The sequence below is a fragment of the Biomphalaria glabrata genome, chromosome 2 (genome assembly GCF_947242115.1).
Source record: "Biomphalaria glabrata chromosome 2, xgBioGlab47.1, whole genome shotgun sequence".
NCBI lineage: Eukaryota > Metazoa > Mollusca > Gastropoda > Planorbidae > Biomphalaria > Biomphalaria glabrata.
Window position 1 is genome coordinate 13,432,853 of NC_074712.1, and position 13,429 is coordinate 13,446,281.

At 33.5% G+C, this 13,429-nt stretch overlaps 1 protein-coding gene across 8 annotated transcripts in view; it reads left to right on the top strand.

Moving 5' to 3' along the window:
• Positions 1-12,854, top strand: part of LOC106065411 (hepatocyte growth factor-regulated tyrosine kinase substrate-like) — a 29,036-nt gene extending 16,182 nt beyond the window's left edge. For 7 of the 8 annotated variants that reach the window (XM_013224212.2, XM_013224215.2, XM_013224216.2 and 4 more), the window contains 11 exons: positions 1,463-1,561; positions 2,087-2,182; positions 2,401-2,571; positions 6,066-6,300; positions 6,975-7,147; positions 7,396-7,527; positions 8,658-8,801; positions 9,382-9,546; positions 9,663-9,732; positions 10,091-10,225; positions 11,922-12,854. In XM_013224212.2, the coding sequence (XP_013079666.2) occupies positions 1,463-1,561; positions 2,087-2,182; positions 2,401-2,571; positions 6,066-6,300; positions 6,975-7,147; positions 7,396-7,527; positions 8,658-8,801; positions 9,382-9,546; positions 9,663-9,732; positions 10,091-10,225; positions 11,922-12,139 (1,638 nt within the window). In that variant the 3' untranslated portion in view covers positions 12,140-12,854. The remainder of the gene's footprint in view (positions 1-1,462; positions 1,562-2,086; positions 2,183-2,400; positions 2,572-6,065; positions 6,301-6,974; positions 7,148-7,395; positions 7,528-8,657; positions 8,802-9,381; positions 9,547-9,662; positions 9,733-10,090; positions 10,226-11,921) is intronic. The other variant, XM_013224217.2, reaches the window with a different exon arrangement.
• The last annotated feature ends 575 nt before the right edge of the window (positions 12,855-13,429 follow it).

The window sequence follows — 13,429 nt, forward strand, 5'->3', positions numbered from 1 at the left end:
AACCTGTTCTTATCTTGTAATTTACAGATGTTCCTTCATAAACAAAAAAAAGTCACTTGCACTAAAAAATGTGTCTGAAAATATTTTGATGTAGTTTTTTATGTACATACATATATATAGTGAATGGGAACTCAAAAGTTAGATAGATCAATTACTAATTATAGTAGATTCTTATATAAGGCACACCGTATTCGGGAACTAGGTCAAATTTTTATTTGGTGACAGTTTAACTTACAAAAAAACTGAAAGCAGATTCTTATTCTGCAACTAAAGGACTATAAAAATAGCTGTGTTTCTTTGAATTACCACTCATAGTCAAGATTTTATTTAAAAATAAAGTAGGTCACTTCATGCTCCTATACTAAACGCAGTTTTTGTGCTTTCTCCTTCAGCGCACACTGAGTAAACACCAGTAAACACCACTATATGTTATTGCTATTAAATTATATCTGTGTTAATTAAAAATTATTTAGATTGTATTAATAGCAGTAGATTCACTTCTGCAATATGTATTTATAGTATATTGCCTCTCTCTCTCTCTCTCTCTCTCTCTCTCTCTCTATATATATATATATATATAAGGTGACACTACACGCTTAGTGTATACCTCTCCTCACCACCAGCTCACCTGGCGTGATCACCTGCAGTGGGCATGGTCTCTGGCTTCAAATTAGCAGCCCACACTTTTTCTTTCATTCATAAATTATATATTCTAGATATCTCAATCTAGGTCATGCTTTTTCGTTGAAAAAAATCAAAGTTTATCAATCCCAATAATATTTCTTATTATGATTTTGCCTTGTTTACTACAGGAGAATGTGTTAAATTCATTATTATTCGTTGAAACACCTCCTTTATTAATTTTAACAGCTAACAGTATAAATGTGATTGGAATGTCTTTCTAAAGATGTTTGGAAGCTTATAACACCTCCTTTTTTAATTTTAACAGCTAACAGTATAAATGTGATTGGAATGTCTTTCTAAAGATGTTTGGTATATTATATTTTGATATATCCATCAGCCTACGATCAAATAGGCTCATAATATAGCCCTCATCCTTTATATGGGTATGAATTGCCAGGGGAGGTTAAAACAATAGCTTTACATACATGGTTACTGAGAATCTAAAAAACTGCCATCTACTTTGGAAAAGGGGAACAAAAATATAGGAACTTATCTAAAATAGGACATGTGCAGTCCCGAAATGTCGTTTTTAGCTCCAAACATAAAAACAAATGAATTATAAACAAAAAAGCTTCGCGTTTCTTGAAGGAGAATGTGATGAGCTGTGCCTTACATAAAAATCTACTATATATATCATCTGGAAAAATAACTCCCTCATTATTATTGCATTTCCAATATATGAAGCTTGATATAAAACTAGATAAATAATTTAATTCCATCTTCTGTTTTGAAGCTTGTCAAGTATATTCCAGTAACATTGGTCACATTCTTTCACTAGATACCGGCCAGTAAAACTGAACAAGAGCAACAAGAGGAAGAAGAATTGCAGCTAGCATTGGCTTTGTCCAAATCAGAACATGAAACTAAAGAAAAAGAGGTATGTTTATTTATGTCAGTAATGATGCTTCATTACTATATTAATAATGCTTGGGTCTCATTTTACATTTAATTATTAATAATGTTGCTGGAGTTATTAGTAAAGAATTTTCAGTTTTCTTGTTACACATGGGTGTCAGAAATGATGACAAAATGTATTAACTTTCTCATTTTTTTGTTTCGTTTCAAAAGGCTTCATTTTCAAAGTACTTTTCTTAAAGTTATATTTTTTCTGCATTCATTGATCTTGTCTCTTTAGTCATCTTCCACATAATTTCTTTTTTTTTTGTGCCACACCATCAGTGCAGGGTAATATCATCAATGTAGCATGAAATGACAATTTCTCCAGGTTCTTTTGTACTTATCCACCTTTGTTTTCCCTGAGAATAAGTGCCCTTAGTGCCTTTTTATTTGCTGGCTTATACAAAGTATGGCTGTTTCAGCTTCCCATTGACTTTTTCATTATTTTGTTGTGCTTTAGTGGCTAATTAGTAAGACAGTTGTAGTTATATATTATGCTTTCCAGAGAGAACGTTTGCGATCAAACTATGGAGTGTATGGAGGTAAGACCAATAGTGAGAGACCCATATCTCCTGCCAAGACTGTGACTGTTGCTCCAGCTGTAAGTTTATTATTATTTTTTTTATTATTATATTTATAATAAATAAAAGGGGGCTGGAAACTCAGGCCCCTAGTTTGAATCATTAAGACATAATTTATCAAAATAAATTGTGTAAACCCTTAGATTCAGCTTGTAAATGTCAAGTTTCAGAGATACTTTCATAAAAACATTTCCACAAATCTTAACAAATTTTGTATATGATTTTATTGCTTCTGTAGCCACTTGACACATCAGACATGGATCCAGAGCTGGCCCGTTATCTTAACCGCCACTTCTGGCAGCAGAAATCTGAGACTCAAGGCACCCAGCAGCAGCAGACTGCCACTACAGTTCCATCAGCACCATCTGTCAATTCTGAGCCTAGAATGAGCACTGGACAGATCAATGAGGTTAATCTTATATTCTTTATGCACTTTGTAGGCACTGTTCATTCCTTAACTCATTAGCTACTAATGCAACCAAATGCGCCCTTCCCCCCTAATGTGCCCAAATGCAGCCGCCACAGCACACACACAGCGTGACTTGCGTAGCTCTCGTTTTCCTGCGCGACGCGGGTGTTATTTTGAGCTGGCTGGGTTTTTTAAAAAGTAGAAATATAGATCATTTCTTTAAAAAAAATAAACGGATGTTTTTACGTCTTTCGCTTCAGTTTCTATGGGCCTTCAAAGTTCGGTGATTTTTTTTTCAATTTTTCTTAGCTGCGCAGGTCATTTTCTCAATACCTTTCAATTTTTAGACCCATTATCGCAAATAATACACTAAATACAGCTAATAATGAGCTTGATATTGATCAAGACATTGATTATTAGAATTTAGCGCTACATTTAAACTTAGATCTAGTCCGATTCAGAGAGAGAGTGAAGTAAGCATTAGATGTATCATCTAGTCTACATCTAGACTATTCTGGATCTAGCGTCAATGAATCTTCAACTTCTTTGACTGATATTTTGAACAGTTTTTATTTACCACATGAAAACTTTTAATGAAATAGATCTAGTTGGGGGTGTTCACAACGTTGGTTTGGACAATGGTTTGATTACTTTTACTTTGTAATGCTAGAAGTAATGAAATCTGAGACACATGCAGAACCACATCAGCATGATGCTATGTTCAGGCAACTAAGGGCCTCACGCGCATCCAGTGAAAGTCAGTAAATACTCAAGACATATACAGATTTTATATATAAGCATAATGTTTATTGTATAGGCCTACTAAATTCCTACTTGTAAACATTACTGGTCTTTGGGTAAATGTTAAAGGTTACCAAAAATTACAGATCTGATGGGGGGGGGGGGTGTCCACCAGTCTTTAAAAAAATCAGGCACTTGAACAAATTTTCGTCTTTACCTGTTTGTTTTTATTGTTTGAATCTTGTAAAACCTATTCAAATTATACATCATTTTAAAGGTCATCCATTTCTCTTTTTTTAGAAGTATTTTTTGTTATTGATAGATGTTGTTTTATGTTTTTTAGCGGCCCCCGAAAGGGGAAAAAGACACTATTAGTTTTGTGTGAAATGTCTGTCCGTCCTTCCCATTTAGATCTCGTAAACTAGAAAAGATATTGAAAATCCGACATCACAATATTTTAGACCATTCAAAGTTCTGATGCAACGGCTACTTTTTTTTTTCTGAAAGCAAAAATTCTAATTTTTAAAATCAGTTATGCAAGCAGTTTTTTAAAGAGAAAAAGCTAATTAGTATGCATTATAAGTTAGACCTTATTTAAAATGATTAGTAATCTTATAAACGTCATTTTTCATGAAATAGTATTTTATTGCGGAAATGTTTTTTTTTTTTTATTGAGTATTTGATTAAGATATTTAGCCTTTTCAAAACAATTAGATCAATTATAAGACATCAGTTAGGCCAGGGGAGGCGCTTGGCTTCCGAACCGGGGGACCTGGGTTCGAATCCTGGTGAAGACTGGGATTTTCAAGTTTGGAATCTTTGGGCGCCTCTGAGTCCACTCAGCTCTAATGGGTACCTGACATTAGTTGGGTAAAAATAAAGGCAGTTGGTCGTTGTGCTGGCTACATGACACCCTTGTTAACCGTAGGCCACAAAAACAGATGAACTTTACATCATCTGCCCTATAGACCACAAGGTCTATAAGGGAGAATAAGTTAGGCCAGGTTCACATCTAACTTAACATTCACTTTCACCTATCCTTTGATCTGCTGGACCGTTGGGGCACTACACAAGATCTGTTAACCTTCTTTCTCCATTCTTATCTCTCATTTGTCTTTGATATAATTTTATTCGGATGTTCTTTCTGAAAATATTGAAGCCTGCCTGTGTGGACCACTTCGGGGGCCGATTTTGAGTTTGTGTTTCCACACAAACTATCTTTTGTAACCTTGTTAAAATATATTTTGTAAAGTCAGTCTATTTCTGTTTTGGAGTTACCTCCCTTTGCTTAGTATTTAGAGAGATGCTGCTTAGGTATGGGCTTAGTAGCTAATGAGTTAAGAAATAGAGGAGGCTGTATGCTAGATGATTGATTGATATTTAAAAAAACAACAGCCCTATTTGATTATCTGGTTACCATCCTCATCATCATCTTCATTACCATTTTGGGAGGGTTCAGATAATCAGACCTAGTTCTGAAATGGTTCCCAGATTAGGCAACTCTCCATACATTTTGTTATTTAAGGGTTATCCTGGGGCCAGTATCTCAATCATGACAAGTTTAGTCTTAATACATTGGATCTGATGGGAAATTTTATAGTAAGCTTCATTTTTACTTTAATCTGGTACTCTCTATGATTTTTTTCACCTCTTCCAGAGAGTATGGTATTTCTGACTGCTTTCTCATTCTACCATATTGAACCAGTTTGTCAAAGGTTTAATTTTATTTAATTTACATGTTTCGAAGAACTATTAAAGAGCAGTTTCCTTCTTGGTTTTTAAGAGTAGCCTTGAGATGTTTAATTATAGAGAAATCCTTAGTTTTTTAATGTTTATGGGGTATTTTCAGTGTATGTCAGGAAAACAATGTGACTACTCAGTGTAAGTTCAATAGGTTGGCAGCTTCTAGTACTAATCAACAAATATTCCTATTTTGTTCAGTATAAAAGGAAAACAAAGCATTACTCATTTTTTTAGTTTTATTTGTGATTACATGTCATTTAAATGTGATTATTGCACAGAAATGATACAACTTGGCAAACTGAAAAACTCTAGGCATTTTTAAGCCTCATTCTATAATGAAAACAATTTTTTACTTGTGTTAATAGTTAATAGCAAAAACTAATGCAAAATTAAATTAGGCTATAAAAGTTTTCTATAATAAGTTTCTAAAATTCCTTTAATTTTGAATTCCATAAATAAAATTTCAAATATTTCTAATTGTAACTCAATAATATCACAGAAAACACTCATTAGTCTTATTCTGCTTCTAGATAGAAACCAATTTTGCTAACTTCTGTATTATTGGTGTAATGAGTATCATAAGTAAATCATTTTGAACTAAATGTTTTGAGTGATTAGAATTTAGATCATTTTTTTGGCTGAGCTTATTGGAAAAAAGAATTGTGCTTAATTATAAAACTAAAATCCATGTACACGTACTGGATTTAGAAAACTAAAAATAATATTTCTTCATTATTTATTTTAAATATAGTGTTAAAATAAAATAATAATTTGCTGTGACCTGCCTGACTGTCTTCAACACATTTTTTTCCCCTAAAATTCAAATGTTCTTTTGTTTAAGATTTTTTTGTGTTGAGATTTTTACTTTTTTATCAACTTACTTCTTTGTTTCAATGTCATGCTCACCGAATATAAATCTATTAGATCACAAAGTCACAGCAACATGTAGATGTATAAATGTTGACACATCATGACCATTGCACTATTTGTGTTCCTCATACATCATCCAGTCACCACCAGTAGTATCCTCTCATCTGTACCAGAATGGAGACACTGAGGACAGTCAGGAGCAGTTCCTCTCAGCCCTCCAGGGATCCCTGGAGATTTTCGTCAACCGCATGAGGAGTAACTCCCAGCGTGGCAGACCCATAGCCAATGACTCTGCTGTGCAGTCACTGTTTGCTGTGATCAGTGAGATGCACCCACAACTGATGACACACATACAAGAGAAGGAGGAGGACAGAGGTATGAAGTGACTAACATGTTAGAGAGAGAGAACAAGCTTAGGGAAACATTCAATTTGACATTCGTATACTAATATCTTATTAAACAATAAGTCTGGTCCTTCAGACCTTGAGTAGAGTTTCTTTATAGTTTTCTGTTTTTCATATTAAGGCCTCATTAACAACTATGTCCAGTCTAGATTTTACAGTAGTCATTCTAAGCAAATAGAAAAAAATAAACGACTAAAAACATTTGAAAAACAACTCTATCAGATTTAGATTAAACTTAAGCAAGATCACACTTTTTTGTTTGAAAATAATTATAGTAACCAATTAAAAATAAATTTAAACATCATGTTTTCACATAAAAGTAGTTCACTTAATTTTAGTTTGAATATTCTATGAGTCTAAAATAGCTCTATTTGTAACTGTCAGTAAAATTTTAATGCAGATTGAACTTTTCACGTTTTGCCTTCTATCCCTTTAATGATCACTTCTGTCTCTGGTTCTTCTGTTTTCTACACCAGGCCAGACTTTTCATTAGCTGTCTTGCATTTACATTCTAGTGTTATACTGTCCACATTTGTATGTTGTTGAACATGGAAAAGAGTTCTAGTGATAAGATTTGGATTTTCTTTGTCAGCTCTTCAAAACAAATGTTAATTGTGATGTTCCATCAATACTGTTCAATTTCAGCTTACTATGAGGGGTTACAGGATAAACTTACACAGTTGAGAGATGCTAGAGAAGCTTTGGACTCATTGAGAGAAGAACACAGAGAGAAGAAGAGAAGACAGGCAGAGGAGATGGAGAGATTACGTCAGATTCAAATGATGCAAAAACTTGAAGTTATGAGACAAAAGAAACATGTAGGCATTCATCCCTTTTCTTAACTTTTTACGTTGATACTTATTAATATCAGATATGAACAAAATCAGTTGTCTGTGTTTGTATTGTGTAATTATATGTGTTGTGTCTGTTCTAGTTAGTAGTATTTCTTTTCTTGGTATATTTAACCTTTATTTATCACTTTGTCATATGAATTTATTTTATGTTTAGTATTCTAATTAAGCTTTAATCTTCAATGCTAGTTAAAATGTATATTTTAAACATACAGGAGTATTTAGAGATGCAACGCCAGCTTGCTCTACAGAGACTTCAGGAGCAGGAGAGAGAAATGGCTGCAAGGTTTGAACAGCAGAAACATTTAACTCACATCAGGCAGATGCAAACTTTTGGCTATCCCCAGGTACATTTGTTTAGCCATCCTTCAACTTATGTAATGTCACTGATTGCCATAGCTTGTACTTACAATCTTTTATAGTATTCCTAGTCTAGTATTTACTATTTATCTATATCTATCTATATATATAGAGAGAGAGAGAGATAGAGAGAGAATTATCCTCATGTTTTAAATGAATGAAATGTGAGATGTAGCCTTAAGATTAGCAGAACATCATTATCTGACCTTTAGATGCTATAAAAAAACTTCTTTCTAGTTGTTTCAAACCTAAAGTGTCTTGTTAGTCTTTTTAGGTTTGACAAACATAATATCTGTTTCTAATCTTAGAAGTTCACTCTAACATAAGGTCTCTTTTTAGTTTGTGAAGTTCTTCCAAACATAAGGTCTCTCTTTAGTTTATGAAGTTCTTCCAAACATAAGGTCTCTCTTTAGTTTATGAAGTTCTTCCAAACATAAGGTCTCTCTTTATTTTATGAAGTTCCTTCAAACATCAGGTCTCTCTTTAGTTTATGAAGTTCTTCCAAACATAAGGTCTCTCCTTAGTTTATGAAGTTCCTCCAAACATAAGGTCTCTCCTTAGTTTATGAAGTTCTTCCAAACATAAGGTCTCTCCTTAGTTTATGAAGTTCCTCCAAACATAAGGTCTCTCCTTACTTTATGAAGTTATTCCAAACATAAGGTCTCTCCTTAGTTTATGAAGTTCCTCCAAACATAAGGTCTCTCCTTAGTTTATGAAGTTCTTCCAAACATAAGGTCTCTCCTTAGTCTTTAAGTTGACCCAAACACAAGATCTCTCCAAAGTCTATAAAGTTTATCCCATCATAAGGTCTCTTCTTAGTATATGAAGTTCTTCCTAACGTAAGGCCTTGGGAAAATTTGTTCAGTTCTAGAAAACTCATCCTATTTACTTAGCCTCATACATAATGACTCATCTGAGGGTCCCACACTAAGGCTAACCTGGCTTTGATGTTGGTATCATTTCTTTACAAATTCAAAATTTTCCTAAATTTTTATCTCAATATTTCATTTTGCACTCATCTCTCTGAGTTTTTTTTAAAGTGTTATTAGATGTTTAAACAAATAAAACATTATTACATGACATTCAATTTAACATGTTTTCATTTTACACTTAACAGGCCTACCCACAAACCATGATTGGTCAACCAGGTTTACCACCAAATGGGGCAATGGCATCACATGGTTACACATCTGGAGGGGGTTCTACTGAGGGATCACCTGTGCATCGTGTAGGGGTACCACCAGAAAGTTACATGCAACAGGTAATCTGTTTTGTTTACCTGGCTACTTATGTCTGAATAAAGTGAGATAATTGCTGTCACTCCAGCAGTATTTATTGGTCTTGTCTGCTTAGTCTTGTGTCACATAATAATTTGACACACCGTCACTGCAGGATTATATCATCAATGTAGCATAAAATGTCAAACCTCTTCCAGGTCTGTTGTACTTTACCAACCTTTCCTTTCCTTGAGTGCCTTGTTATTTGCTGGCTTGTTCAAAGTATGGCTGTTCCAGCTTCCTTGGGACTTTTTATTCTCATGGACTTGGCAGAAACTGCAAAAGAGCCTACAGTTCAGTAGCTAAAACAGAAAACTGGCTAGAGAAAATAGTCTTGGTTAATGGACTTTTCCCTTGTATGCATTTCATGTGGGTTAAAAAAAATATCAACAAAATTGAAACTATATATACTGGCCTTTAACCATGACCTATTTTGTTTTACATTGACAGTTCTCCACCTTAACCTTGATTAAACTACATTTTGAGTTTGTTTTTGTTTCTTTAAATTTCAGTTTATCACCTTTTGTTTGTAAAAAACAACTTTTTTTTTGTTGAACACTATAGCCTCATGGACCTCAAGGGATGTCTCTCCCTCCACATCTCACTCAAGGGGAACAACCAGGGATGTATCATATGGGTGCACAGTATGGTGCCATGGGCCCATCAAGCATGCCCCCAACAGGATACCAAACAGAAGCTATGTTAGGCCCACAGGGTTATGCCATTCAGGTACAAACTTAATGTGAAACCTAACATTACAAAAATGTGTCAGTTGATATAAAAAGACTGCATCTGCCAAATAGATTTTCTTTTGCTTATATTAATTTGTTTTGATCCTACCCCAGGGAGAACAAGGACCAATGAGCATGGCAGCGCAACATTCCACAGTGGGACCAATGTCTGCTCCTAATATGGGTAACTAGTTGCACTTTTTGTCCATCATTTATTATCATCAGTCAATCTAATTCAACTTTCAATAATTTTAATTGCATTCTTCTCCACATTAATCAACAGAAGAGAATTTTTTCTGTATTAGTATTTGCAATATGTTCAACACTAAAAAAAAACACATTTGTTTTAATGACATGTATTTTACATCAAATATTCTCAGAGGCAAGGATACATTTTTATTGAAAACAGTTAACTAGACTATTAGTTTAAGCCATCATTTTTTAAAGTTTATTAATAAAAAAATCTTAAGTGAAACTTACATAATTATTTTTACTCCAACATGTGTTAAAAACATTTGTCATAGGGCTGTTTCACTCCCCAGGTAACTACAGTGGTGTATATGGCCAGATGCCCACAGCTGTCCATCACCCCAATCCTTCATTGGGTGGTATAGAAGGTGCAGCAAGTTATGCTGGGGCACCTACGCCTCAAGAGTTTCAGTCTTTTAACATGCCAGGTATAGAACAATGTTGGTGAAACTTATTTCTGTACATCTTGGTATTCTGTTAAGTTTGATATGCCATGTGACTTTTAGTGAAGCATAGAGTATGTATGTACACATTAACTTATTCTTGAATTCTTCATTAGCACCCTTTTCAGTGTATGGGATACAGCACAGTTTATTTGTGCATTTCTTTCACATCCTGCCAACCTTCCCATGTCTCTTTTAGTCTACAGTTGTCCAATTGTAACTTTTTTTTTTTCTGAATCTAATTACTTTATAAAAATCATATGTTTAGCTTAATTGAAGCAAACAGTGTCAGTTATTTTTTCATTTGCTTTCCATTCATTGTAGTTTTACTTAACCAAAGAAAACATTTTGAAAGGAAGTCAAGAAGAAAGTAAAATTATTTTTGAGATCTTACAATGAATATGGGGGGTCAGAAGGTTGTTTCATGGCAAGCCATTTAAGAATGTTTTACCACAAGCATTCCCCTATTGGCCACCAACCAGAAGTGGGTTAGCTTGATGTCCTGAGTGTTTCGCTGGAATAGTGTAGATTTCATGTTGTGATGATAGGGTGCAGCAGATCCTTTCTTTTCACACAAGCGCTTTAAATCCATAACACATAAAGCACAGAAACAGAATCCATAAATCAAAACTTGAATACTGTTAAAAAAAACTCATATATATTTGCATCTTTGAATTACAATAATCAATTGTAATAGTCCACTTAGATTAGGTTTATCATAATAGTTCACTTAGATTAGGTTTATCATAATAGTTCACTTAGACTAGGTTTATCATAATAGTTCACTTAGACTAGGTTTATCATAATAGTTCACTTAGACTAGGTTTATCATAATAGTTCACTTAGACTGGGTTTATCATAATAGTTCACTTAGACTGGGTTTATCATAATAGTTCACTTAGATTGGGTTTATCATAATAGTTCACTTAGACTAGGTTTATCATAATAGTTCACTTAGACTGGGTTTATCATAATAGTTCACTTAGACTGGGTTTATCATAATAGTTCACTTAGACTAGGTTTATCATAATAGTTCACTAAGACTGGGTTTATCATAATAGCTCACTTAGACTGGGTTTATCATAATAGCTCACTTAGACTAGGTTTAACAAATGTTAACAAAGACCACATCTCATGTTGTTGCCAAATCAGCGTGTGACACAGTAAAAATTGGTCTCCAAGATTCAAACACTGGAACCCTTGTCTCCTTAGTCATTTGAAATAAACCATAAGCCATTATGTCCCATAAGTATTATAAGTGCATTTTTACAAAGCTTATATCAACTCACTCTGTCTGTCTGGCCAAAAGTTTGTACACATTATTGCTCCGAAACCCAATCTAGGATCAAGCTGAAATCTTGCACAATTATTTCTTTTTCATGACAACACAAGAATCAATTTTTTTAAATTAACAAATTAGTTAATTAACTATTGGTAGTAAATTATTTTGTTTGGTACCTCAAGCAAGGGAAAGAAATAGTACTTAACTGAAGTAGTATTAGCTGAATTTGTTCCCTATATAGATTGTCTTTTAAGGCTTATTACAAATGTAATTACATGACTGATCCGAACTAATTGATACACTTAATATAAGCTTTGTTGTTTTTAAAAGTATTTTTTTGTTGTATTTTGCTTGTTTCTTCAATACTCAAAAATTATCTTCTTTAAATCCCATTGGCAGGTTTAGCAGCAGCATTACCATCACATCCCAATGCTCCTATGTTTAACAACCCCAATCAGCCCATTCAACAACAGTATGTCACTCCTGGCCAACCACAACAATTTCAACAGCCCACACAACAGCCTTATGCTGTGCCCTACCAACAGCAAGGTGGACCTACTGCAGGACAGGCATCAGCTGGTCAGAGGGAGTTACAGCTCATTTCATTTGATGACTGAACAGCAAGAAGGTGTACAAAGTTCAATAAATGTCCTAGCTTACATTTATGCTTTTATAACTGTGCAGTTGTAGATAGATGACTATAATATTTGCCAAGCAGTGAATCGACACACATTAATTCTTCTGAACTTATTTATTCTTGAGTCCTTGAACTTTAAAGTTTTCAGCATCAGTACATCATTTCTTTGTTTGTTCTTAAACTTAAATATGAATGCTAACAGTGAAAATGTTTTAATATGAATACATACAATGTATTAATGAGCATTTTGTCAAAAAGAGTTGGTCTAGTGTTCCAACTATTGAACAGAGTTCATGTTTTGATATTGAGTTTGATAACATGGACTATCCATTAACTATTTTCTATTCACCCTACACCATTACCTACTTGTCTATGTGGTAATAGCAATATTTCTGACTGTTTGAATATTTTACTTCATTATAGATATTTCTATGAATGGTTAGAAATAGATATGAAGCTTCTTCATCTGCTTTGTCTAGGGATTCTGTATCAAGTTTTGTTTTAAACAAGTAGCATTCATTCAATGTTCCATTTAACAATCTACTGCACTATTCAAAGATTGGGCAATGGGCCCATTTTTTTCTTTGCTGGAACAGAGTTTACTTTTGTGATATTGTATTGATGTTGTATTCATTATCTTGTCTAAATATTAATAGAATTGTTTATATGTTACCCAATAAACAGGAATACAATTATCCCATTATGTTGTTTTTTACTGGTTTTTAATAATTTGATATTTAATACTTTCAATTGAGAAGTGATAGTGTGACCATTATCTTAATGTGGGACACATTAATATCATGTCTCACTCTCCATTGGCCTCAGACATACAACATGCTTCACTACCTTCAAGAACATTAAAATCTCTTTACCTATCTGTTAAAAAACTTTTAAAATTTAGTTTGTGTCATTTTAATTCTTGCGTTTATGTCTTATATTATTATAGCCCCTTGGGTCTATATTTTGTTTGTTAACTGCACTTGATAACTTAAATGTCTTGTGCTATCAGGTTGAAGAAGTTAAGAAAGCTTTTGTTTAGCTTTTCAATTTCCTAAATCGTCTTGTATAACATTTTGAATAACAAAAAGGTGGAAAAGAAAAAAAAAAGGTTGAGATTTTAATAACATTATTTTAACATTTTTGGTTGATGTGTAATGATTAAAACTCAAACTGGCTCAGCAGTATAACATTTTGTGGCTGATGTTTTCATGAGTTAGAATTACTTGGAAGAAATCTCTGCTAAATTTAAAATTAGGATAACTGAGAAAAA